The sequence below is a fragment of the Lepus europaeus genome, chromosome 15, assembly GCF_033115175.1.
Source record: "Lepus europaeus isolate LE1 chromosome 15, mLepTim1.pri, whole genome shotgun sequence".
Lineage (NCBI taxonomy): Eukaryota > Metazoa > Chordata > Mammalia > Lagomorpha > Leporidae > Lepus > Lepus europaeus.
Window position 1 is genome coordinate 76,296,856 of NC_084841.1, and position 27,852 is coordinate 76,324,707.

Here is a 27,852-nt window from a genome sequence, read left to right on the forward strand (position 1 = left end):
CTGGGACAGGAACCAGTGCCCACACTGGATGCCAGTGTCGCAGGCGGTGGCTTTACCCACCATGCCACAATGCTGGCCCCCAAATAATTTTTTAAATTAAAAAAAAGTAATTTCATAAAAATGAACCTGAATGGATAGTTCAAGAGAGGTCAGAAAGACTACTTGAGTGTTCCTTGCATTTCCAGGACTATTGTTGATCTAAACTGGTAATCATCTACCCAGAGAGAATCTTCACAGCCGGCATTGCCATGCTTGGCTTTGGGATCCACAGAGCATGAAGTGGCTGGGATGCAAGCAGCATACAGGAACTAAGGCTCTAGAAACCAGAGGTGTCCATCAAACAAAGAGTAAGCACTAAGCCTCATGCTAAAACCTGACTGCAAAGAATTCTTTCAATAAATGGAACGAAGCCTGAGCCCCGACATCACTCTGTTCAGCAAAACATGCATCCTGCTGCTGGCACCTCATTAAGTCTTACTTTATGGTTGTTAACTGCCGAATACTTGCAGCTGATGTTTCTATAGGCAGATTATGAAATCCCTGAGGGCAAACAACATATCTTCTCTTTTCCCAGTCCTCTGGGATGACTTGTACCCACCCATCAATGCATGCTAGTTCTTTCCAACTGCTTTTCTTAAATGTCCTTTACCTCAGTAATGCTTATTTAAAAACCAAACAACCCCAAACCAAGCATACTGTACCCTGCAAGTTCAAAAATGTTGTTGATGAGGTTGGCTCGGTCTTTGTCACTCAGAACATAAGGATCTGCTTTCAGCTGTTTGATGAGTGCTTCCCAGTCATCATCCGCATAGTGCACAATGTAATAGCCAGTCATGTTCGCATTGACTTTGACCCACTGCACTTCTTCTGTAAGATTGATGACACCTAACACACAGAGAAAAGAAAGGAGAATGAAATATAAGACAACAGGGCAAGAAAAACATTAACAAACTTCGTTTCCAAGTTCACATGGTATATTTTTATAGTTAATCATTCTCCCAAGAAACTAACTGCCTGCATTCCCATGCAGTTCTTTCTGTGTTAACAAAGGAAGTCACTCATTCCTTCATCTATCAGTTAGTTATTTCCTGGACACTGTGGGCTCTGGGCTGCGCACTGAAGAGTAAATGGTGGTCAGGGTAGAAATGCTCTGCTTTTATATATCTTAGGTTCTAATGGCACCAGGCACGTATGATTATCATGTTAAGCACCACTAATGGGAGAAGAAAATAGGACATTAGGTGGAAGCAGACAGAAAAAATACTTCACCTCCTAGGGAAGATTAGGAAAGGTTTCTTGAAGAAATGACATCTAAGTTATCATTCTCCTTTAACACTGTAGAACACACAGGTGTTAGCCTGGTAAAAAGGTACAGTATAGGAGCTGGTTTAGCACAGCAGGTTAAGCTGCCACTTGCAACGCTGGAATCCCATATCAGAGCACCAGTTCAAGTCCTAGCTGCTCCACTTCTGATCTGCTACCCATGTAGGGGACCCTGGCTTCAACCTGATCCAGACCTGGCTGTGTGGCTGTTTGAGGAGTGAACCAGCAGATACGAGATTATCTCTCTCTCTCTCTCTCATTCTATCTTTCAAATAAATAAATCTTGGGGGAAGTATAGCACAGCAGGGACACAAAGGGACAAAAGAGAAACATGTACTTGGTGTCCACACACTGAACTGACTCCTGAGTTCATTGTGACTGCAGGAGAAGAGAGAAAGGAAAGTGTGTAGAACAAATGAAGCCTCTTAGAAAAGTCCCATATAAGTCACAGTTAGCAAAATAAACATTAGGGAAAGTTAAGACCGTATGAGGCACAAATAAGAAATAACTGAGTTAAAAAAACAGACAAGTGAAATGTACTATTTGGGCCCTACCATTACATACATAAATGCTGAAAGAACTGCTAGAAATTTCCATGGAATTATTTCAACTAATGTACAAATAATGAAGAGCCAAATGACTACAGGATATATTTGTGAGTTTTTAAATCCTTAAAATTACTAACCCAGGAAAGTCCTTTGAAGCTGGCAGCAAGGGTGTAGATTTAACGTGACAGAGTAGACTCCTACACTCAGGTTAACTGGTTTTTTGGACTACAGACACCAAGAGCTTACTATGTTTAATTAATGATTGAATGAAAAAATAATGACTATGTCACAGTAACTAGTTTCAAATCAAATGTTAATGAAGTATGGTAGATACTTATGATATCTTGGTAATTCCTTGGTATTAAAAAATGAAAACTTAAAAAAGCTCTTAATTACAAGATAAAAAAGAGTAGAGATAAAAATGATTGAGGGGCCGGTATCGTGGCACAGTAGGTTGAGCTACCACCTGGAATGCCGCATCCCATATGAGTGCCAGTTCAAGTCTCTGCTGCTCTATTTCTGATCCAGGTCCCTGCTAATGTACCTGCGAATGCAGAGGAAGATGGCCCAAATATTTGAGTCCTTGCACCCACGTGGGAGACCTGAAAGAAGCTCCTAACTCCTGGCTTCAGCCTGTCTGTTGCAGTCATATGGGGAGTAAAAAAGTAGATGGAAGATCTCTTTTTCTTTCTCTCCCCCTCTCCTACTCTCTAATTCCGCCTTTCAAAATAGATAAATCTTAAAAAAAGAAAAAGAAAAAAGAAAAATAATCAAAACTCAGATGTGATAGCATTTTGGAGTGTACCAGTATTTTCTGCCAAGCTTTTTCCTATGCATATTTTAAGTGACATGGTACATCATACTAAGGATCTACAAGTGTATGTACTTGTTCCTTCCTCCCCTCCAAAAAACTTGTTTACTTGAAAGTCAGAGTTTGAGGCGGTGGGGAGAGATCCTCCATCCACTGGTTTATTTCCCAAGCAGCTATAACAACCAAGGCTGTGCCAGGCCAAAGCCAGGAGCTTCACTGAGGTCTCTAACATGGGTGACAAGGGCCCAACCAGTTGGGCCACCTTCCACTGCTTTTCCCAGACCATTAGAAGAAAGTTGGATTGAAAGCGGAGTGTCTGGGACATGAACCAGTGACCAACTGGGATACCAGCATTACAGGCAGCAGCTTTACCTGCCATGACACAATGCTAGCTTATGAAATGTTTTTATCCTGAATTTTTACCCCCAATTTTTCCATTTTATTCATATGCAGTGCCCAAATATTTTTCATAATATTCCATTTTAATACCTACCACAGTTTAATCAATCTCATATTTCGAAACATTTAGGATGTTTTGAACTTTCACTATCACAATAATTCTTAATAAAGTTTTTGGTATATAAAATGCTTTAGAAACTCTTTCAAAATCCAAAGTAACAAAGCCTTAGTGTCTTTCAACTTCAAAAACATGAATTATTCAAATTTATCAGATTCCTTTAATATGTCTTTACTCAAAAGATTTATTTGACAGGCAGAATGAATATAGACAGAGGAAGAGATAGCGAGTTGGTTCACTCCCTAGGCCAGAGTGAGAAGTCTGGAACTCCATCTGGGTCTCCAACATGTGTGTGGTAGGGACCCAAATACTTGGGCCATCTTTCGTTACATTCCTAGGCTTATTAGCAGGGATCTGGATCAGAAACTTAGCAACCAGGACTTGAACTAGCATGGTGGCAAGTGGCAGCTTAACCTGCTGGGCCACAATACCACCTCTCTTTTAATATTTACATTACTACAATTCACTGATAATGAAAAGAGTGTTTAAAGGCAGAAAGAGAGAGAAGGTGTATACACACGCACTCCCATTCACTAATTCGCTCCCCATATGTCTGAAATAAGCCAGGATTGAGCAGTGCTGAATCTGGGAACAGGGGACTCAATCCAGGTCTTCCACAAGGGTGGCAGGGACCCAAGTACTCATGCTATCACTCGGTGCCTCCCAGGGTCTGCACTAGCAGGAAGCTAAAATCAGGAGCCAGAGCAAGGAAGCAAACCCAGGCACTCTGACACAGGACAGGGGTATCTTAGCTGCTAGGCCAAATGCTAGGCCTGCACAAGTTGTTCAAGATGAAAAAGACATTTTGATTATGTCTTAATAGGACATTTTACCTTAGCCTTTTTTATGAAAAAATTCCCCACTAATTTCTGTTATGTTGCTGGTACAGTACCAGATGGAAAAGATAAATTAGATAAACAGGTTTATTCCTTTCTTCAGGGCAGAAGGCAGTCCTAAGGAATACTTGTGATGGCAACCGTAGCTAATAAGTTGTAGTGATTTTTAACAAACCTATGACTGATGAAATTAACTTTATCATTGGCTAATCCAAAAACATCAACACTCTCTGGGTCACTAAGCACAATCTCCTACAGAGACTTTTATTAAAAAAAGAAGCCCAGGCAGAAGGATTAGAGTCCCCAACTCCTTTCTCCCACCCCTCCAGGAAGAAAAGGAATGATAGGTATGGCAATGGTTCCACTGGATGGATGAAGAAAAATACAGCAATATTATCTTGGCTGATAAGCAACTTACCATGTTGTAAACCCAGCCAAGTCCAGATGGTAGAAAGGGGGAATGCAGCTGGGAGTGTACGTGAAATTGTTACTGTCATTGAGATGACAGACCATAAAGCAGCGCAGTCAAAAGCATCAAGACCGAGAAGAGTTATCATTGAAAGAATCAAAATACTAGTCTCTTTCATGTCTTCGAATGATGTAGGAGGGAAGACCTTAAAACCACAGGTATCAAAAATAATAGCTTTGTACACAAGGGAGGTAACTTTATCCTGTAGCTCCAATGCAGATGAGGCTTCCTTCATATGTTTCTAATTTATTACAATCATTAACAGATTAACCGTTCAGTTTTCACAGTCCATTGAGTAGTAAAAAAAGAGTGAGCAACTCCAATCTTAAATGGCAAAAGCCCAGATAAGTAATCTGTGATTTTAAAAAACTATTTGTCAATGAGCTATGAAAACCAACTACTGTTTTACAAAGAAACATTAAAGCAGCTAAACAAAAAACATGTTTCCACTACAAGGTTTTTACAAAACTTCCTGTCCAGTTTGCTCCAGAGGGCCAGCATCACACATGTGGCTGATCCGCCTTTCCCCTTGTTCAAAAGATTCCTGTTTCTAATAGCCTTTTCTACTTCATTTTCTCAGGGAACAATGGCCAGGGCAGAGTGTGGCATGTGATACATGTCTGGATTACATGCCCTTCCTTCTTCCTTCTCCTCCAGGCCCTTTCCTTCCAATGACAGGTCTCAGCTCTGGTACAGTGAAATTCTTCCAGAAATACAAATGTTCCAAGTTAGATTTAATATAACTATACTTGCAGTTAAAGAGCTAGGTCTGGGTCTGGCACTGTGGCGAAGTAGGTTAAGCCTCCACCTATGGTGCTGGCATTCCATGTGGGCGCCGGTTCAAGTCCTCGCTGCTCCACTTCAGATCCAGCTCCCTGCTAAGGGCCCGGAAAAGCATTGGAATATGGCCTGAGTGCTTGGGCCCCTGCACCCACGTGGAAGACCTGGAAGAAACTCCTGGCTCCTAGCTTTGGACTGGCCCAGCTCTGCCATTGTGGCCATTTGGGGAGTGAACCAGAGGATGGATGACTTCTCTCTCTGCATCTGCTCTCTGTAACTCTGCCTTTCAAAAAAAGAGTTTAGGTTTGAGTAAGATGTGGATAAGAGAAAGAGAGGGAGAGAGGAAGAAAGGCAGGAGGGATTTTTTTTTCCTATAAATTTCTCAATTATTTAGCCTGGAAAAATGGCCCCTTTCAGATTTTATGCAAAACCAACACTAATTATTCAAAATTCACATATATGGGGAAAAATCACAAACACTTTGATTAAATGTAACTACTATAGATGACTGAACTAATGCAGCAACTCTGAAATTAGAACCCATGGAAATATGGTATAGATTTAACAACTCATCAAGGTAATTAATATTCTACACTAAAGCCATATGGTATAAAATATGATTGAAGTCAGCCTCTTACATTTCTTCTGAGAATAGGAAAAATGAAAATGTAATTAAGAGTAATTTTCATTGGCGTACTGGGAACCAAGAAGACTCAAGTGTCTTTTGAGTTAACCACTTTTGGAAGGATGGAACATTTTCAGCATGGACTTACAAAACCTGAACTGACAGGAATGCAAACAGCAGCAGCAGCAAGGGAAATAACACGGTTGAGAAGAGGAAGTGACAGACATTGCTTTCATCATATATTGGCTCAGTTCCAGCTCTAGATTAAAACAATTATATTACAGCACATTTTGTATATTCCCCTTTACTAAGAATCTTTTCAAATGAAGGGGAAATAAGACATAATTTCATCAGATTTTGAATGCTTTTTTCCTAGATTTTTTATAGTGATACTTAAAATTGACCTATTTCATTATGTACTAACTTTATTCATTCAGTAAAAACTTTGTGTGCCTACTGAATGCGAACTTTAGAAAAATCATTCATATAGCCGATCCTTACCCTCAATAGGGGGTGCTCACATACACACACATCTCTCTCTATATGTATGAAAATAATAATACATATGCTACAGTGGAGTAGATGATATTATTAAAAACATAAGTAGGGTAGGGGAAAGCTTCCTGGGGCAAGCACTGACTGAGCTAAGATCTGAAGAACAAAGAGGAGATCAGGGGAGTGGGAAGGCCAGAGGGATCTGCAGGGAGAGGAAACGGCACATGCAAAGGGCCAGAGAAAAGAGAGCATGGCATGTCTGAGTTGCTGCAAGAGTTTTTGTGTTGTGGGAGCCCAGAATGCCAGGTAAGATCGAAGAAAGATAAACCTAAGGCTGAAAATATGAGCTAGTGTACAGGGCTTGAAACAATCTCAAAAGTGCACATAAAAATTGAGCTAAAGAATAAAGAGATAAAAGCAAATTTTTTACTGTCTAGTTATTTCTAATGCCACCAAAAATTAATATACTGTCAGAGGATTTTAAAAATATCCTTTTAAATGTTCTAGCCATGGTTTGGCTGTGCTGCTAGATGTAAAAAGAAAGGTTATCTCTTCTCTCTTGAATCAGAGACTATCCTACCAGGACCCACTTAAAACTCTCTAAAGTTTGGAGTTTTCTTTCACCAAAGAAAAGCACCGGGAGTGGGCATTATGGTGCAGGGGATTAAGCTGCTGCCTGAATGCCAGTTCCAGTGCTGGCTGCTCTGCTTCTGATGCAGCTTCCTGCCAATGTGCATCATAGGAGGCAGACGATGACTCGAGTATGAGAGTCTCTGCCACCCCTGTGGGAGACCTGGATGGACTTCCAGGCTGGCAACTGTGGCTATCTAGGGAGTAAATCAGTGGATGAAAGATCTCTCGGCCCGGCGCCGTGGCTCACTTGGTTAATCCTCCACCTGCAGCGCTGGCATCCCAGGTTCTAGTCCTGGTTCTGTCCCAGTTGCTCCTCTTCCAGTCCAGCTCTCTGCTGTGGCTCAGGAGTGCAGTGGAAGATGGCCCAAATGCTTGGGCCCTGCACCCGCATGGGAGACCAGGAGAAACACCTGGATCCTGGGTTCACATCGGCATAGCTCCGGCCATAACGGCTATTTGGGGGGTGAACCAACAAAAGGAAGACCTTTCTCTCTCTCTCTCTCTCTCTCTCTCACTGTCTAACTCTATTTGTCAAATAAATAAATAAAAAAAGAAAGTAAAAAGAAGAGAATCATGCAAACCAGCTCTAAAATCCCTTCATTCCTTGCCCATAAGCTTTACCCACCTCTCAAAAATGGAAGCTTGAACCTGAGATCCAAATTCAAACAAGAAACTTTCCCTTTTTTATAAATCTAAAACATCACTAGTAAGTCCTACAGAACCCAAAAGCTCTATGTTCTGTTAGGACACAAACTGAATGGACTTCAGAGCGGTATTTAAGAGGTGGTCAGAAACTACGATTTAATTGCTTTCACAGCCTCCTTGCTGGCCAGCACACACAGGATGAGGATTCCTTATCTGACAGGCTTGGGACCACAGCGTCTCAGATTTTGTCAGGGTTTCCTCTCCACCCCCACCCCCTCCCCACTGCAAAAGAAATCTTTTATTTCAGGAATGCAAATTTCATATGTACAACTTTAGGAATATAGTGATTCTTCCCACCCCTCCTCCTGTTCCCTCTCCCCTCCCCAGTCCCACTCTCCTTTAGGATCCATTTTCAATGAACTTTATACACAGAAGACCAACTCTATACTAAGTAAAGATTTCAACAATTTGTGCACACACACACTCAAGAACTGTTTGAGAACAAGTTTTACAGTTAGCTCTCATAATACAATTCATTGAGGTCAGAGGTCTCATATGGGAAGTTAGAGTACAGTGACTCCTGTTGTTAATTTAACAACTAACACTCTTACGTATGATGTCAGTGACCTTGGTGGGGGTTTCTCGGAGTTCTGAATTCCTAATCTGAAACCTGTGACCTGATACACAACATGCAGGAGCTCAACGCTTTTGGATTTTGGAGTCTCTCAGAGTTTGGAGCCTTTCAGATTTTGGATCTTCTGATCCTGTATCACCTTTACATTTTCCTGTTTCCCCTCCTTACCATGACTGTTTCCTGCCACATTTCCTCTTTACCAAAAAACACAGGCTACATCTGCAGGACATTTTTAATAATTATTTATTTACTCTCAATCTAGGTCATGCACTAACCTTTATTATGCATAAGAAACATTAAGGGTGTTTGTTAAAATGCAGTTCCAGGGCCAGTGTTTTGGCACCGCAGGTAAAGCTGCCGCTTGCAACACAGGTATTCCATGTGGGCAACGGTTCGAGCCCCAGCTGCCCCACTTCTGATCCAACTTCATGCTAATGCGCCTGGGAAAGCAGCAGATGATAGCCCAAATGTTTGGGCCCCCGCATCTAAGTGGGAGACCTAAAGGAAGCTCCTGGCTCCTAGTTTCAGTCTGGTCCAGCCCTGGCTGTTGTGGCCATTTGAGGAGTGAACCAGCAGATGGGAGATTTTCTCTCTACCTCCCTCCCTCCCTATAACTCTGCTTTTCAAAGAAATAAATATTTTAAAAAACAATGCAGCTGGGGCCGGTGCGTGGCTCACTTGGTTAATCCTCCACCTGTGGTGCCGGCATCCCATCTGGACACTGTGTTCTAGTCCCAGTGGTTCCTCTTCCAGTCCAGCTCTCTGCTGTGGCCCAGGAAGGCAGTGGAGAATGGCCCAAGTGCTTGGGCCCCTGCACCTGCATGGGAGACCAGGAGGAAGCACCTGGCTCCTGGCTTCGGATCAGCACAGCGTGCCGGCCATAGCGGCCATTTGGAGGGTGAACCAATGGAAGGAAGACCTTTCTCTCTGTCTCTGTCTCTCTCTCTCACTGTCTAACTCTGTCAAATAAATGAAAAACAAAACAAAACAAACAAAAACAACAACAACAATGCACCTGCCACAGCCTGCCCCTTGAAGGTAGATTTTCATACCTTGGATATAAAACCAGTTCATAAAACTTTTTCAGACAGTGAGCATACTGGTAACCGCAATCCCCTCTCCGCTCTTTGCTCAGATTTTTACAACTCTGTCATTTCCAATTTCTTAGAGAAAAGAGTCAAGTATAGTCAAACCTGATTTCTCGTCCAGTAACGATACCAACTGATACTCCGAATAATTTCTTCTATCCGTAACATAGGATAGTGGAATATGCCAAAGGTAGCTGTAAAGAAAATATTGGAAGATCATTACTGTTTCTAATATTTCAGCTGTTACACATGATTTGTTGGTTTTTTTTTTTTTTTTTTAAGGAAAGGAAGTGGAAATTTTTAAGTGATTCTCAGGGATAATAGGTTTCACAAGGACTTATGATTACAGGACATTTAAAAACTGTAACCTGGGATGTGAAAGAGATGGCTTAGAAAGAAAGACGCAGGTACCTTGCATCTGAAGGCTGAATTTCAGGCTTCATATTTAAAAAGAATCTCTCTTGCTTTACAAAAAGTTGCTTTTCTTTTCTTTGAACAGTTACTAATGGAAATCCTTTCTGCAGGGTCCAGGTTTTCATAATTTTCTTTACATCTAATGTTCCATTTGTAACCTGTAAAAAAAGAATGAATTACTTTTGTTTAGAGATAAAAATTAGAAAGATTGACACTTTGATTTGTACCCAACTCTCCCTTCCTGACCACGTTCTATGAAGACCTCATGTAACGCTAACATAGTTAAGAAGCATAGATGCTAAACTGGGTTTACATTCTCAGGTAGGTTAACAAGCAGCTGCTGGAAGGAAAGAACTCTGGCACAGGGTAAGCCACATGGAAGGGCGTTGACACTCACTATGTTGAAGAGCAGCACCTGTGAGACCAACCAACTGAGAATTCACTAAGATTAAAAACCCCCAAACTCATGAAGATTAAAATCCCTAAAACAGCACAAGTAGTCTCTGAGGCCACAATACCACCATCAGAAGACATACCAGATGGCAGTCTAGAGTTGGAAGCATTGCTACCACAGTGCCAGCCCCTGCTACTCAACCCTATGAATCGGCTGAGCCGAGGTTTCTCTTGATTCTGCATTGGCCACATGACAAACATTAAATCTTTTAGAGATTAACACTGTGGGAATACCAAAAAGCAGCAACAGCAGAAGACTGAGAGAAACAGGTCAGTGGCATTAATGTTGAGTCTCTGTGGACAACAAAGTAAACTTTTTTGATGGTCACAGACCTTTTTTCCAGAAAATACACAAACTTATTGACAAACATAGAATCTGGTATCAGAGGTCACAGACCTGCTGGAGCCCACTGCCCCTGCACATCCAGGATCAATGATGAAGAAGCAGTCCATGAACAACTTGCAAGCAACTCAGTCATTGTGTCCCTAAATTGGTAATTGCTCCACTATAGTAGGTCTTACCTCAGTCACCACACCTGTATTTGTTCAAAGCACAAATGAATGGAACAAATTCCTAAACTCACCGAGCTATGTATGAATCTTGTATTTCTAATGGCTCTGACCTACTTCTTTCTGGACCACAGGCTGGGAAGAAAACAAGCTCATCCAAAAGTAAGGGGCTCTTGGGTGTTTGAAAAAGTACCAAAATAAAAAGGCCAGTGAGTACTCTGATGTGGATGCTGAAAAACCTGACCATGTTAAGGACTAGGTTACGGCAGGACAACACCATGATGCAAAAGCCATGGTCAAGGAGGAAGGCAAGAGACTAGGAGTGTAAATAACATGGCTTAACTGAAATGCTGCTACATGATCCAAGAAAAAACAAAGGTATGGAAGCAACTGTGAGGTCCCAAGAACGGAGGCCTCTTGAAAGAACTCAGCACTGCCAGCAAGGAAGGTGCACCTTCTGGCCAAGGGGTTAACATAAGAGTTGGGAGCGGGCAAGCAGGCAGAAAGAACACACTGAAAAGGCCAGAGCAGGGGTTCTTCGGCCAGCGTCCACAAACTCTGCTGCCACTGTATGGGGCATTTTGCACATCTGTGATTTTTCTGGAGAATATGGCTAGAATGTCCATCAAATTTGCAAACAAAGCATGTAGAAACACTGATGCAGATCAGGGCCCCAAACGCAATGCCTCGTCAGGACTGTGTGGCCGGCACACACGCGTGAGGCAGGTCGGCTCAGGTGTGCTTCCTCATCACACTGCCAATGAGGACATCAGCAGCCCCAGCAGAACCCGAAGGCAGGCAGCCTCTGGTGGTTACACTGAGACATGTCATCTACTCGAGAGGGCCAAGGCCACAAAAGGCAAGACTCCGTGGGCAGAAGATAGTCATGAAGAAAAACCAGGGGGAAAAAAAAAAAGACAAACAGGAAAAGAGGCCTTTGGAAAAGCAATCAAATAACAGAAATACATAATACCCATTAATACAGAGAAGACAACTTTCCCTGTCCTACAGAACCAGCCTGGAGAGTAAGGTGTGCGACGAACACGGCTCCACAGGGCCACACACGTTCGTCTCAGCAGCTGGAGCAGTGCTCCCTGCTGTGGGCTCAGCCTCGGTGCCCTGTGCATCAATACCTGTGTCTTAAGCTCCATCCCCTCTTTCTCTTGAAGAAATATTCTCGGTACTGTAGAATTGTTTTCATATGTGATAAGAATATAAAAAGAATTCCTGGGGCCGGTGCTGTGGCATAGTGGGTTAAGCCATCGCTGGCAGCACTGGTACCCAACATGGGCGCCAGCTCGAGTCCCAACTGCTGTGCTTCTGATCCCTTACTGACGGCCTTGGAAGGCACTGGAAGATGGCCTAGTGCTTGGGCCCCTGCACCTGCATGGGAGACCCGAAGAAGCTCCTGGCTCCTCGCCTCAGATTGGCCCAGCTCTGACCATTGTGGTCATTCGGGGAGTGGGGCAGCGGATGGAGGATCTCTGTCTCTCCTTCTGTCTGTAACTCTGCCTCTCAAATAAACAAATCTTTAAAAAAAAAAAAAAGAATTTCTGCTGTCTTACTCTAAGAGGTAAGTAATGTATTCAAGATACTTACCTCATTAAAACTATCCCACAGATCGTCACTCTGGGTGGATGAATAGCTGTGATTGTGCAGGTAAAGAATAATCACATGCTGAAATACATGCTCACTAAGGTACGTCTTCAGCATCAACAAGAGAGAGGCTCCCTATGTAAAAATAAATTGAGGAAAAGGGGAGAAATGACAATTAGAAGTTATAGGATTAAGAATTTAAAATTCAGAATACACTGACCATCATACACATATACCTCCATACAAAGAACCCAGTTATAACAGACTGTTATTTAGTCTCAGATAGCTAGATGTAGACTATGTCCAAACTGCATGAAAATTATTTAAGGGATTTGTAAAAGAATGAATGAAGCAGACTCCCAAGTGCACTAATTCTACCATGAGCCAATCTGTGTGCTGCCAGTGTATGTACTCTGTCAGTGCTGGTGTTGAAAAGCTAAGTATTTTTGATACATAAATGTCCAATAGAAAAACAAGCCCTGTTTTCTGTGCTTTTCCATTCCCATCTTCAGTGGTTCAGGTACCCGTTGAATTCATGGGCACACACTGCTGGAGACACAACAAATCAGCTGAGCTCTCGTCTCTAGACCAGGCAGTCTGTGACTTTCCCATTTTGGTACATCACGTTGTTGAAGTAACTAGGACCTCTGTTCTTCCTGCACAGTCACTTCAGGTACGTTTGGAACTGATCAAAGTCTAGGGCAGCAGGCACGCAGGGATCCTCCGGTCAGGCACGCTGCCACGCCACACTGCAGCACTCACGTACACCTCCTCACTCCCGAACTTCAATCACTTCCTCTGGAAAGCCTTTCCTAACTCAAAATAGCAATCATATTTCCCCATCTTCAATTTTTTTCACTTCGTGCACCTCTCCTATATTCATTTCTTCTTCTAGACTGTATGCTAGTTGAGGGAAAAACTGAAAAGTTCAACTAAAATAACTAGAACAATGCCGACTACCACGCCTGCTGGTAGGCACTCAAGTAATTTCTGAGTCAATGTTACTTCTGATAACAGTGTAGCACTTTAACTTAACAAGATCATCAGTACACATAACTAAATTCTCTCATTTATGTAGACATCATAGCTACTCTTGTTCTATAAATTTAACTACTCATTCTTGATCCCAATAAGCTCTCCTCTCCTACATCACCAACTTTCCCTCTGTATTGTAAAATTCCCACCAGCAATGCAATAACTAGTAAATGTTCCTAATTCCACACAAACAAGAGATTCCCCAGCTTCCCATACCTTCCTGCCTCCTTCAGTTGTCACCCTATTTCTTGCTCCCTGTTTGCCATCTCCATTTTTTTCCTGAGTCATCTGCTAACCACCACTCCATTAAAAATGCTCTTATTGGCCGGCGCCGTGGCTCACTAGGCTAATCCTCCGCCTTGTGGCGCCGGCACACCGGGTTCTAGTCCCGGTCGGGGCACCAGATTCTGTCCCGGTTGCCCCTCTTCCAGGCTAGCTCTCTGCTGTGGCCAGGGAGTGCAGTGGAGGATGGCCCAAGTCCTTGGGCCCTGCACCCCATGGGAGACCAGGATAAGCCCCTGGCTCCTGCCATCGGATCAGCGCGGTGCGCCGGCTGCAGCGCGCCAACCGCGGCGGCCATTGGAGGGTAAACCAACGGCAAAAGGAAGACCTTTCTGTCTCTCTCTCTCTCACTGTCCACTCTGCCTGTCAAAAAAAAAAAAAAAAAAAAAAAGAAAAAAGAAAAAAAAGAAAAAAGAAATGCTCTTATTGATGTTACTGGAGAACTTCTTGGTGCCCAACCTCAGACTAACATTACTAACCCAGTGCAGCATTGGATAAAACTAATCATCCAAGTTTCCTTTAATGTCTTCATGCCTTTGTGTAAGACACACCTCGCCTAATTCCCCCTCTGTTCTCCAGTCATCCCCCTCAGTCTCTTTTGCCACAGCCTCATCTTCCAAATGACTAAACTTTAGGGTGCCCTGTGTTTGATATTTGGACATCTTTTCTTCACTATCTACCTTCACTTCTTAGTTGATCCAGAGATACTGAATGACTCCCCAATTCATATATGTAATCAAACTCCAGACTCACATGCAACTGTTCGCAAGCACTTTTATGTCTAAGGCAGATCTCATACTCAAAACTTGAACATTTTTTCTTCTTGCCCTGAATCTACTCCTCCGGCAGTCTTCTCCATTTCAGGAAATAGCCACTCATTCTTCTAGTTGTGTAGGCAAAATCCTTAAGTTACCCTTCAGTCCTCTCTAACATTCCACATCTAGTTCATCAGCACATTTTACTGGGTCAACTTTCACAATACATTCCAAGTCCAACTACATCACCTTCACAACACCACCCCAGTCCATCCTGACTCCATGTGCTGTTGAAGACTAGAGTGATCTCTTCAAAAACAAGCCACTTCGAGGTGCTTCCCCGATCAAGTGGCTTTCCATTTCACTTAGAAGAAAATCAACATCCGCATCCTGGCTGAGTAGACCTTAAAACAATCTGGGCCCTTAGAATTGCTGACTTTACCTACTGCTTTCTCCTCTGCTTACTCTACTCCAGATACATTGGCTCCTTGCTGGTGTTTGGTCTTAGCCAAAAGGCCGAGAAGCGATCCTTGCTGGTGTTTGAACATGCAAGACAATCTCTGATCTCAAGCTGTGTCAGGGTCACTAAAACCAGTCACAGATTAGATGTTAGGCTATGAGGACTCACAACATTCAGCATATAGTCACATTCACCACGATAATTAACTACAGAGTGAAAAGATACAAAGTGAAAGGCACATGGTCAAAGTCCAGAGGAAACCAGGCACAAGCTTCCAAGTTCCCAGCAGAGTCATACCAGATGTCTTCAACTCCTTTAGCAAGTTGAGATAACATGGGTGATACGTTGTCAACACAAGGATGTGCATTAGAGTTAGCACTCTGAGTTTCCACTAGGGGCTAGTCATGGAGCTACCTTACCTAGCACAAACCAAAATTCAAGACTTCCAAAAGAATAGCAGATGCTCCATACCCACTATATTGTTTATACAGTTTAGGTACAATAAATCACTCTTACCATAGCACAATAGGAATTTTCTCAAAATCCAAGTTCCCAGGTGCCAGGCCAGGTGCAAGCTGGCCTTTTGAAGGACAGCAGTCTCAGGCCTGGCAAACTTCCTCTCTTCTACACACAAGCTCCATATACTGATCACATCCTCCGTCTGAACCATTCCTCTCCTCCAAACCCACATGCCTCATGCCTCACTCCTCAAAAGGTATACAAATGTCACTATACAAGTGGTCTTCCCTAATCACGTTGTATAAAACAGCCTTTTTTTAGGGCAGGCATGTGGCGCAATGCTTAAAATTGCTGCTTGGGATGCCTGCATCCTCTGCTGGAGTTCCTGCTTTGAGGCCCAGCCATTCCATTTCCCATCCAGCTTCCTGCTAGCATGCACTCTGGGAGGCAGCAGATGGTGGCTCAAGTATCTGGGTCCCTGCCACACACCTGGGAGAGCTTAATGGAATTCTGGATTCCTGGGCTTAGCCTGGCCCAGCCTGCCTGTTGTGGGGATTTGTGGAGCGAACCAGCAGATGGGAGATCTCTCTCCATCTCTCTCTTTCAAATAAAATGAAAATAAATAAATAAAAACAAAAACAGCATTTCTTTCATCATTGTCATTTTACCTGCCGTACACAACATCTGTTGTTGATTGTACTATGTCCATCTGTATTTCTGACTGCTAAAATGGAAGCTCCACAGAAGGGACACATCCCACCTTTTCCCCTGATGTATGACATATGGTGGGCATTTGCAAGATCTGTTGAGTGAATGAGTTCTCATAGGACATCCAACATCAGAATTAGGCTTGGTAATTATGAAGACCAAACAGATATGTGTATCTTATATTTCCCTACTGGCATTTACTTCTTCTTGTACGAAATACTGATCAATTATCTAGTACCCTATTTTTCTCAATTGTGTAGGAATTTGCCAGATCCCAATTAAGAAATATGTAGTTTCCATATTGACAGGGTTATGTATGCAGCAGAAACCACATGAACACATGACACTGATTTCTGGAGCTAGAGGGTAGGGGGTCAAAAACAGAGCTGTCATCAACCAATCCTGAAAGAACTTCTGTGCCTGAGAGTACCCAAACCTATAGTATGGGTTATTTTTTTCCCATACATACTTTTGATAGTTTAATTTATACATTAGACAAATAAGAACTACTAATAAAATAGAATAATAGCACCATACTGCAATAAATGTTGTTTCAACATGGTTCCCCTCTCTTTCTCAAAGTATCTTATTGTACTATAGATCATAGCAACCTCCATGTACAATTTTTTCCTTTTCCTTATTATGTTGAGAACCTTCACTTTTTCACCCCAAGGAAGCACTCTGTGGTTTCTCTTTGGCATTTTCAGATTCTCAGCATCATTACTCAAGTCTGAGAGCCATTGTTAAGTGAGGGTTACCTGAACACACGCACTGCAGTATCAATACCTCGACAGTTTGTTCATTAAGGAGGCTATGAGGTGACCGTGTGGATGTGCTGGTCAGCGAGGTGATTTAACATTCCAAGCAGGATGGAGTAGGGCAGTGTAAGATTTTATTTTTTATTTTAAGATTTTTATTTATTTATTTGAGAGGTAGAGTTACAGACAATGAGAGGGAGAGACAGAGAGAATGGTCTTCCTTCCTGTTGGTTCACTCCCCATATGGCTGCAACGGCCAGAGCTGCACCAATCCGAAGCCAGGAGCCAGGTGCTTCTTCCCAGTCTCCCATGCCAGTGCAGGGGCCCAAGGACCTAGGCCATCTTCTACTGCTTTCCCAGGCCACAGCAAAGAACTGGATTGGAAGAGGAGCAGCCGGGACTAGAACTGGTGCCCATATGGGATGCCAGCGCTGCAGGCGGAGGATTAACCCATTGCACCACGGTGCCAGCCCCCAGTGTAAAATTTTATGTTTCTCAAAATGGGCATGCAATTTAAAATATATTAATTGTTTATTTTTGGAATTTTCTATTTAATATTTTTGGGCAATGGGTAGCCAAAATCACAGATGGTGAAACTGTGGGAAATGAAGGACTAATGTGTAATAGTTAAAATATAGCTCAATTCCTGATTTCCTTGTTTGTTAACAGCACTGTAAGTCTCCCTGAGTCAGGCTCAAACCTGGAAACATTTCTGCCTCCTCCTTTAACTGCCTTACCCTATCACCACTGAATTGAGCACTTGCCCCGCTCAGTGTTGTTACACCCACGGCTTCCTCTCTACCCTCTCTCCCACCCCTCATTTCATGCCTGCACTTCAGCAGCCGTTTCCTGACTTCAGTTCTCTCACCACTTCAATCTCTTTATAAACTGAAACCAACCTGGTTCCTAACTAGTTCAAAAATCTTCCAAAGCTTCCTGTTGCTTACAGAAAAGTGTCCACATTCCTTAAGGCTTTCAGAACCTTCTGCAACTGGGCCCTGTACTACCTTTCTCATCTCTCCCCTACTCCACTTGCAGCTTCTACTGCTGTCAGACACTTACTCTAACAGAAACTCCTTGCCTATTCTTATCTTTTTCTTTGCAGACCCCACTGTTCCACTCCTGTCCTCCCCAGCTTTTCCAATCCCTCTTTACTTATAATCTTATTATTTAATTTTAATTTCCATTTTCCTGCAAAAAGTTTCTCTTCCTCAACCCAGGCAGAAATTCCACATACCACTCATCTGGCACAAATACTTCTTCATTGCCTCCCAAGTATCCAACATCTGAACATCGGGCATTCGGATGACACAGACTGGAACTCTTTTCCATCTAGCACAGGAATTCAACTTTTTAACCAATTAATCTGATCTCCAAGATAAGGAGGCAAATAAGCCACAACACAAATGTGAATATCGCTGATACCCCTAGTCCTTTTGGTGACCCTAACAGATTTCTAATTTTCTGTTCTCTCTTCAGCCCCAAACCTGGAGTCTGATCCTGCAATATAATCTTCAAGTCTTAAAAATCTTCTTCTGCTTACTTGTTTTGGCAGTCCTAACTTTAGAACACCCTAAGTTCAGAGTGATACAGCCAAGGGCTGGTTTAGAATCCTTCCCTGCACATATCCTACCTATGGATCTGTGAGTAAACCAGCTTTCGGAAATGTACTACTTTAAGATCTGATTAACTGAGTGGAATACTACTCACAGAATTTTAAAAAAAGGAACAGTGTAAAAAAGAAGAAAATAAGACCAAGATTCAAATGAGTTTGAGTGCTTAAACATTTTAAAGTTAACAGGATACTTGACAGAAACACTCATTTAATATTTAAAATAATCTCAATCATGTATCTTGCTCTCATTTGAAATTAATCTGAAACCTACTCCAGGTACTTTCTCATACACAGCAATACCTTAAAATAGGAAAGGGAATCAAACATTTCTTCTATTTGTTCTGAAGACTGAACAGATGATGATATTGGATGAGATGCGTTCAAGGAGTCTTTCTTCATGGTTTTAAATCGAGCATCTAAGAAATCTTCATACTAGCAAAAAATGAAACAGAGTAGGGTATCATGAACAGTACCAAAGGCAGATTAGCATGATAGGAATCAGCCCAATTACTGTTTAAAATTATTATTTAAAAAAAACAGCAGTTTTGCCAAACTTCAGGATATAAACTTTTGAAAATACAGGAAGACTGTGAGCGTCACGTATATTCCTTAAATTAAAACATACAATTATAACCTGGCCACACAAAAATAAGCATATTCTAACAGCATGAGAGTAAATTTTACTAAACACATGCCAAACTGGATATCCAACCTGACTATTCTAAAAATGTCAGTGTGTGTATTTGTTAAATAGAATTTGAAATTGGGGGGAAAAAAAAGAACAAAAACTGGTCCTTAAGGTAATTTCTCATAAAGCAAGCCTGGGTTTCTATTAAGATAATAGGAGTGGATCTTCAAAAAGTTCACAATGAAAAAACTATGTATTTCAAAAATTTTCTGCCCCCAAATAAACCTATCTAATGGTTCCATTTCTCCACAAGCATTTTGAAGTCCATTCATATACATTTCTCTTAACTGAGGTTTATTTATGTTAAATAAAATATCACTTAAACACAAAGTATTGTTTTGAGAGCTCAGCAGATGAGCTCCGGAAGAATATATAGCAGTTTTTAAATATTCTGGGCACCACCCAGTGGTGATACTGTGTATCTCACTGCTTAATTAAACAGCATATACAGGTTTAGAATACTTTGCTTAGTACTGTAGCTCAATATTAATTCTCACAGTACTTGAAATTTTTTAACAAGTCCTATGCAAAAATTTCAAATTGAACACTCTAAAAGTATTGTATGACAGCAGCCTTGGCTCTCATCTCTGGAAAGTCAAACAGAAAGTCACAGCATTTTAGGGTTGGAGGGGATCTTTACTTTCCTGACTACTTGGGTAATTTAGGAGGTATCTGTCCCATCACAACCCGGTGAGTCTGAACATCCCTAAGTATCAGACCCATCTCCAGGGAGTCTAATAACACAGTGACAGCACTATTATTATGCCTCTTCACAATGGAATATTCCAAATCTTTGGAAAAGGGCCCAAAATATGGTTTTACCTAAAGAAGGCAAATTATTTGTACTCAACCTGTATACCGTTATTACAAGGATGTACACTGTGATAATAGAGGGGCATTATTTACATAAAAATCACTGAACTTGAAAAATCTATACAAAGTCTAAAAACATTTTGCAGGCCGGCACCGTGGCTCACTAGGCTAATTCTCCACCTGCAGCGCCAGCACCCCGGGTTCTAGTCCCTGTCGGGGCGCCAGATCCTGTCCCGGTTGCTCCTCTTTCAGTCCAGCTCTCTGCTGTGGCCCGGGAAGGCAGTGGAGGATGGCCCAAGTGCTTGGGCCCTGCACCCGCATGGGAGACCAGGAGGAAGCACCTGGCTCCTGGCTTCGGATTGGTGCAGTGCCAGCCATAGCGGCCATTTGGGGGTGAACCAGTGGAAGACCTTTCTCTCTGTCTCTATCTCTCACTGTCTAATTCTGCCTATCAAAAAAAAAAAAAAAAAAAAAAAAAAAAAAAACCATTTTGCCAAAGAGTCTTTCTGACCTTATCTGTACTTTTTCAAACAGAAGAGCCACATCTGATAAAAAAAAAAAGTAGTAAAGCAAATTAAAATATCTTCCTTAATAACAAAAATGTGAAATGATCTCATGTAATTTCATCTTTCAATAAAATACATCAATAAACAAAAGGATAATTTTGTTACAAAATTTTGAAAGATGTTGATATCAGTAAGAAGGGTCAATTTTATTATAGCTTTCTGGAAACATTTTCATTTCCCCAAGTGCACAGAAAATACATAGCAAATATTATTTAACCATTTTTCCTCCTAGTATTCATAAGCCAAAGAAACACTATACTCACACTGGAGAGCTCTTTGAATATTTTTTCCAAAGAGAAATATTCCATAAAGGTGGCAAAACCTTCATTTAGCCATAGATCATTCCACCACTGCATTGTCACCAGATTACCAAACCACTGTGGGAAAAACAAACTACTAAGCAACAGAATATTTACATTCTCAGGGACTTTCTAATAACTGGTTTAACTGTCAGAATAATTGTCCATATAAGATTACAATATCTTAAAAATACATGGGTATAATAGCTAAAACAAACTATATTCAAATTAATTTAAGAGTGACAAAGTTTATAATTTACATGAAACAAAATTAAAGTTTTAACATTTTATTTTAATTAAATGGGAAAACAAGAAAAACTATTTATATATTGATTTATTAGCACATCTGTCAATTTAGCAAACATGTCAGCATGCTGGAGAAATGACTTTTTAAGCCACTTCAAAAAAATGAGATTGTCTAGAAAAGGAAATTCTTTACCTTCTACTATCAAGTCAGTAAGACTATTTTCCATTGTTATCTACAACTAAAAAATGAGTGTCTACGTAAGAGATTTTCCTATTATTAGAGTGTTTTTACTTCACGTTTCTCATAGTTGCCAAAGATGAAGACAGTTTTGCATGATTCAAACCAGAATTCAAACATTCCTTAGGAAATTGCCCTATATACACACAAATGATATAAAAAGATTTTTAAGTGTTTTCTTCCATGAGGTAATAAAAAGGAAAAAAGAATGACATTAGATTCTCCCAAAAAAGTATATCTCAAAATTTCTTGAAATAAATGGCTACAGGGTATGAACTTCAGTCAGTGTGCCTGGAGCTTATGTCAAATCAGCAGCAAAACATGGAGTTAACAAGACAGTGAAATAAAAACACCTTTGAGAAGTACAATAGCATAGTTTTCTAAGATACTATCTTAAAAAGTATTTCAGAGGAGGATGACTTATAAGTCATTAAGAGGTGAGTTGTGCTGGTTGGCCTGAGAAGTAACAGACCCAAGGAGATCCCCCAAAGTCGATGCATCTACGCGACCATTTGGAACAGCCTCCACCTGCCTCCATGCCAGCTGCTCACGAATGCTCACAGGGGCTACGGAGCAGCGCACACAACGTGTGTGAGGTGAGGGAGTAGACCAGGCAGAGCGCTTCTGCTCTTCCTTCCCATCCTGCCACCTGCATGACATCCACACCCGACTCTGACAAGCACCCACACAGGGCACAGGAGACAAGGCGTGGGGCAGGAAGGGGATCTGGGTGACCAGAGGATTTTCTTATTCTCCATGTCATGCAGAATTCCCTCAACCTTTCCCAATGAATACAGAATCTAGTTCTAGCAGGAGAAGAAAAATCAGATCGAGTTCCAACTACAGTTCAAGAGCTGTCAGAAGAGAGCATAGCTTAGGGAAAAAGGATGCTTCCCCCAGAAAATTATACTGAGCAGCTGGCATCTGTCAGAGACAAAGCAGCTGTGAATTATTAGAGGTGGGGAAAGACATCTTGAGCAGACAGTGGCTCTTCAAGGCCCAGTGCAGCCACTTGATGGTGGTGTGACTTTGGGCAAGTCATGTATGGAAGTCTCAGTTTCCACATCCATAAAATGGGATTACCACCCACCTTACAGATGCTGTGAGGTGATATAATGGATGTAAAAATGCTTTAAAGTCCTTACAAACATAATGTTTTCACCAGAAAATTAAGTTCTTGCTAAAAAAAAAAAAAAGCATCTTTTTATCATGAAAGACAGTATTTTAAAAACGCTGATTGTCATCTATTATATATTCTAACTCTAGACCACAGTGTCTGTTAGTGTTAGCACCTAAATGTATGTTTAAACTCTAAGAGACCAGAGGAATGAGATGTCAACAGCCTTGATCGCTATTACCTGATGGGCCAGCTCATGAGCGATGATTTTAGTGACCAGTTTTCTGTCTGCCACTGAAGAAGTATTGTTGTCATACAGAAGTGTCTCTTCTCGGAAGGTGAGCAAACCCCAATTTTCCATTGCTCCTGCTTCAAAGTCAGGAATAGCCACCAAATCTGGACATAAGAGGAAAGCAGTGATCACCTCTCCTCTCACCGGAGGCGCGCCCCAGTAAAATCAAATGCGCTATCCACTGCTTCTCTCGTTGTGCTCCTAACAAATGGAACCATCCTTGCACTAGCTTTGCATACTGCTCTCTCATCCACCAGCTGAGGAAGACCTGACCAAGCCCTGTCAGTCACTGTTTCATTGTCCCTTAGTGAAGGAAAAAACCCAGTTCCTTCACAACGGACCAACTTCCCAGAACCAGGAGGATGAGGTTCTGGGACCAGCCTCCTGATGCTTTCCTGAGCTCCTGTTATAAAGTTTTTATGATTTGATTAGGATTTTCTCAGAAGTTAGAATCAGACTCCAGACTAAGACTAGGCTGGCTTCTACTTATCTGACACCTTTGTGACAATCCCACAAACTTCTCAGTGGGGTTTTGTCCCCCCATTTTATTTGAAAGGCAGAGGAAGAAACGAGAGAGAGAGAGAGAGAGAGAAAGAAAGAGAGAGAGAGCGAGCGAGAGAGAGAGAGAAAGAAAGAGATTGTTCCAACTGCTGATTTACTCTCCAAATACCTACAACAGCCTGGCCTGGGCCAGGCAAAGTCAGGAGCTCTGAACTCTATCTGGGTCTTCTATGTGGGTGGCAGGGACCCAGGTTTTTGGGCCATCATCTGCTGCCTTCCAGGGCACACATTAGCAGGAAGCTGGATCAGAAGCAGAGGAACCAGGACCTGAACTGGGCACTCTGATAGGAGATGCAGGCATCCCAAGTGGCGACCTAGGCCAAACACCTTCTTAGGCTTTAAGTTCAAATACATTTTTAATAATCTTCATAGTGACAATTTTTTTTCTTAAATTCTGTAGATCTCTAATTTTTTTTTTAAAAAAGAAAAGATTATTTATTTGAAAGGCAGAGCAACAGAGAGAGATGAAGAGACAGATAGAGACTGAGATCCTCCGTCCTCTGGTTCACTCCCCAAATGTACACAAGAGTCAGAATAGGGTTCAAGCCAGGAATTCCATCCAAGTCTCCCACATGGTCAGCAGGAGCCAAGAAGTACTTGAGCCACCTTCCAAACATTCCTGAGCAGGAAGCTAGATTGGAAGTAGATTGGCTGGGACTTGAACTGGCTCTCCGATATAAGATGCCAGTGGCTGCTTAACCCACTACTTAACCATACTGGCCCAAATTTGTAAAACACTAACAATGTTTCTGATTAAAAAAACCCAAAACACAAAAAATAAACAAACAAAAAAAACCTGGGCAAAAGCTCTTTCTAACCATGTTATAGTTGTGAAAGTCAGAGGCACTGTTTGATTCTTACCCAATTTCTTAAGTGGGTACTGAATTTCAAAGTAGTTTTGATAAAACTCAAGCAGTTTCACAGTTGTTTCCAAGGCATGGTGAACTTGACCAATCTTTTCTGGTACTGCATACACAGAAACCTAAAGAGAAACATCACATATAATGTAAGGACAGCACAATGAAAACAATGTATTCAAGTGAGCACCGTCAAGACTAGTCATCTGAGAACTTTCACAGCAGAAATTCTTACTTCCAGCTCTGTCAGCTACCAGCACCCCCTACCCTCCCACCTCGAGTTCAACAAATCCCTTCTACACATACGATGATGTTCAAAAATCGAATGATTCCTGGTTTATTAAGCTGACATAAAACCTGAAATAAACCGCTTGGGGTCATCTTACAGCAACTTATTAGCATTTATCTATTTAACTTTCCCTTCTCCCATTACCTACAGTTGTCCTTACTTTTAAGTTATGAAGACTATGGATTAACAGAAGGTGAAAGCCAAATTTTAATTCACTGAACGCCTGTCACGAGGCCTGGACAGTAACAGGCACACAACATAGAGGAGTCACATCTTACAACAGACTTACTTCTAAAGCTAACATTTAAGGCAGAAATTGCATATTTATTGACACTAGAGAAACCATTAGAGACTAACATATACTATTTTAAGTGATTATGGTACAGTCAGTGCTTCTAGTAGTTGGCAACATATTATTTTTTGCTGTTGTTGGCTTATTTTTATGGACCATGTTGTTAAAAAAAAAAATCACACAGTGAAACAGTCATACTATGAGGGGCACACAGTAAGTAAAACCAACTAAGGGAACAACAGAGTCACGGCCTCCATGGCTCATTCACGCTGGGACCCAGGCTAAGGGGAAAGCAGACAGACTCACCCACATTATCTACACTGAGACTTGTTTTCTCTGGGCATAAGTTAAACTAGTACAATGTGACTATTGTAAATGAAACTGAAATTTGACCAAAGGATCTACTTATTCCCATTTCTGAAACACAATGGAGTAGCCACAAAGGTGGTTTATTCTGTTCTTTTCAACTCTTTTCCTTAAAAGAACATGTGCTATGAGTTCTTACTAGAGATAAACAATCTGGTTATTATTATTATTATCAAGCTTGTTCTAAGGGCACCCGAAGCATTAAGAAATAAACAAAGAACATAACACAATAGACCAATATAGCAATTTTAATAATAGCTTTTAAAATCTTTAACTCTTTTTGTAGATTGCCAATTGATTTGAATTGCCTTTTGTTTTTAGTAACCTCAGTTAACCATACTTTCTCTCAGTTGGTACTGTTAATACATTATTGGCTTCATCTGTTTACAGAGCCATCCCAAAGTACTGAATACAATAGAAGTGGCTGGAAAAAGTCCATAGGAACCTATAGGAGGACAGCTAAACACAGAACCAACAACGCTTTAGTTTTATGAGCAGCAAATCATATATAACTGTGGATGACAAAAGACTTTAAGTTGCCATGTTTAAAATTATAAACTCATCAACCAACAAGAGGCACTTGCTTACTTCACAGTATTTTTGAAAGCACCTGTAGGATTTTACAAGTATTTAACCCTTTAGGCCTCTGGGGCTTTCTCATTAAGATAACTATCATGTCTAGTAACACAAGATCATTAGACTTTTTAATTCTCAAACATTTGTATTAATAGCATTTTCCATTATAGAAACTTAAAGTCTGGTACCACATCACATCTTGACAGTACTTCTAATATAATCCAAATAGCCTGATTAGTTGGTGTCTCTATAAGATGAGAGACATTGGTCCTTCGATTTTTTCAGTTGGGCCCAAACTGGAAAAACCAAAGTCCAGGATTTATTGGAAATTTTAGAGACCAGATTGTTTGAAACTTTGATTTTTTGAATGCCTATCAAGAATGCCAAGAAGGCTCAAAATCCAAAATATCTGAAAAGAAAGCTAGGCATCAGAAGCAATGGGTGGCAGGCCTATTAATGGCTGATCTGTACAGTTATCTGCCCTCAAGGAGACCCAACAGGCCAGTCCACTGCAGTGGCTTTCAATGTGGTAAGCCTGGGCTTCAGCAGAAGTCAGCTTGTGAAGAGCCCCGGCAGCTCTGCCAAAAGTTGGATCACTGGAAATGGACCTGCCCTGGAGTCGAAGGATGCCCAGGTCAGAGCCACAGATCTTATTGGCTTTAAGCTGAAAAGCCCTTCACTCAGCCCAACTTCCAAAGTGACCACTGCAGCTGAGGGGATGGTCAAGTAGGGTCAGCAACATTGCAGGCAGAACTGTAAATTTCTTGTTAGAGATGCCCCCTGCCTTTACCTGGCCAGCTCTCCTCCCAGGCCAGCCAAGTAATGAAAGTCAACAGAGTGCCTTCCCCTAGGAGGTTCACACCTCCCTTAGGATATACCCCATGTGAAGAGATAGATAGGTCTGGGCCTCTTAACTTACAAGACCTAAAGCCCACCAGATTATTATCAAGCCCCTTCTGTCAGGTTGTATTTGCCTCTCAATCAGAAAACAATTGTAGCTTAGACAGCACCTTTCTTAGCTCCTCTAATAATGACTCTGTCCTTTGTTCTAGACCCTGTCTAGCATACTTGGGCCTCATTCCTTTGTAATCATAACCTCTACTCTACCACCAATGGCTCTACTCCCAACCTGTGTGTACTGATGGTCCTCTTCCCCACTTCATGCTATATAATTGTTCAAACCTGGTAAATGCCACTCTTAGAATCATTGTTTACTATCCTCACTCTGTCTTTTATGTCCTTGCCTAATATGATCAGAGTCGGCAAACTTGGAAGGCTTCCATAGCCTTGGCAACTTATGATGACAGCCTAGGGTGGTTACTGGCGCCATAAACTAGAGTGTCAATTTGTTGGGTCAACAACAGGAGCCACTGTGCACTTGCTCCTCATGTGGGATCTCTGTCCTTAATGTGCTGTGCATTGTGATTTAATGCTATAACTAGTACTCAAACAGTATGTTTCATTTTGTGTTTCTATGTGGGTGCAAACTGTTGAAATCTTTATACTAAATTGATCTTCTGTATATAAAGAGAATTGAAAATGAATCTTGATGTGAATGGAGGGGGAGAGGGAGCGGGAGAGGGGAGGGTTGCGGGTGGGAGGCAAGTTATGGGAGGGGGAAGCCACTGTAATCCATAAGCTGTACACTGGAAATTTATATTCATTAAATAAAAGTTAAAAAAAAAATAAACAAAGAGCACAATCTAGCTTGGAGAAAAAAAAAATCTTAAACAGAGCTCTGAGTCTGGGTAAGAGTATGCTCCACAATGTTAAATGGGAGTCAACTGGCACTCAAGCCTTAAGTTGACAACTTAAAACTGTCCTGGGGGCCAGCGCTGTGGCATAGTGGGTAAAGTCACTGCCTGCAGTGCCAGTATCCCATATGGGCACTGGTTAGATTCCTGGCTGCTCTACTTCTGACCCAACGTTCTGCTATGGTCTGGGAAAGCAGTACAAGATGACCCAAGTCCTTGAGCCCCTGCACCAGTGTGGAAGATCAGGAAGAAGCTCCTGACTCTGGATCTGCGCAGCTCCAGCCACTGTAGCCATCTGGGGAGCGAACCAGCAGATGGAAGACTTCTTTCTCTCTCTCTATACCTCTGCCTCTCTGTAACTCGGCCTTTCAAATAAATAAACAAAGCTTTAAAAAAAGATTTTAATTTTTTTTTAATTGATCAGTAAGAAGACATTAGTAGATCAAGCC

The 27,852-nt window shown here is 41.6% G+C and overlaps 1 protein-coding gene across 1 annotated transcript in view; it reads right to left on the bottom strand.

The window, feature by feature from the left end:
- Positions 1–27,852, bottom strand: part of LNPEP (leucyl and cystinyl aminopeptidase) — a 108,481-nt gene that overhangs the window by 23,200 nt on the left and 57,429 nt on the right. The window contains exons 5-12 of the mRNA XM_062212366.1: positions 24,131–24,251; positions 22,658–22,812; positions 20,780–20,893; positions 18,750–18,881; positions 12,381–12,512; positions 9,816–9,976; positions 9,510–9,598; positions 702–885 (exon numbers count right to left, since the gene is read on the bottom strand). Coding sequence (XP_062068350.1) covers positions 702–885; positions 9,510–9,598; positions 9,816–9,976; positions 12,381–12,512; positions 18,750–18,881; positions 20,780–20,893; positions 22,658–22,812; positions 24,131–24,251 — 1,088 coding nt within the window. The remainder of the gene's footprint in view (positions 1–701; positions 886–9,509; positions 9,599–9,815; positions 9,977–12,380; positions 12,513–18,749; positions 18,882–20,779; positions 20,894–22,657; positions 22,813–24,130; positions 24,252–27,852) is intronic.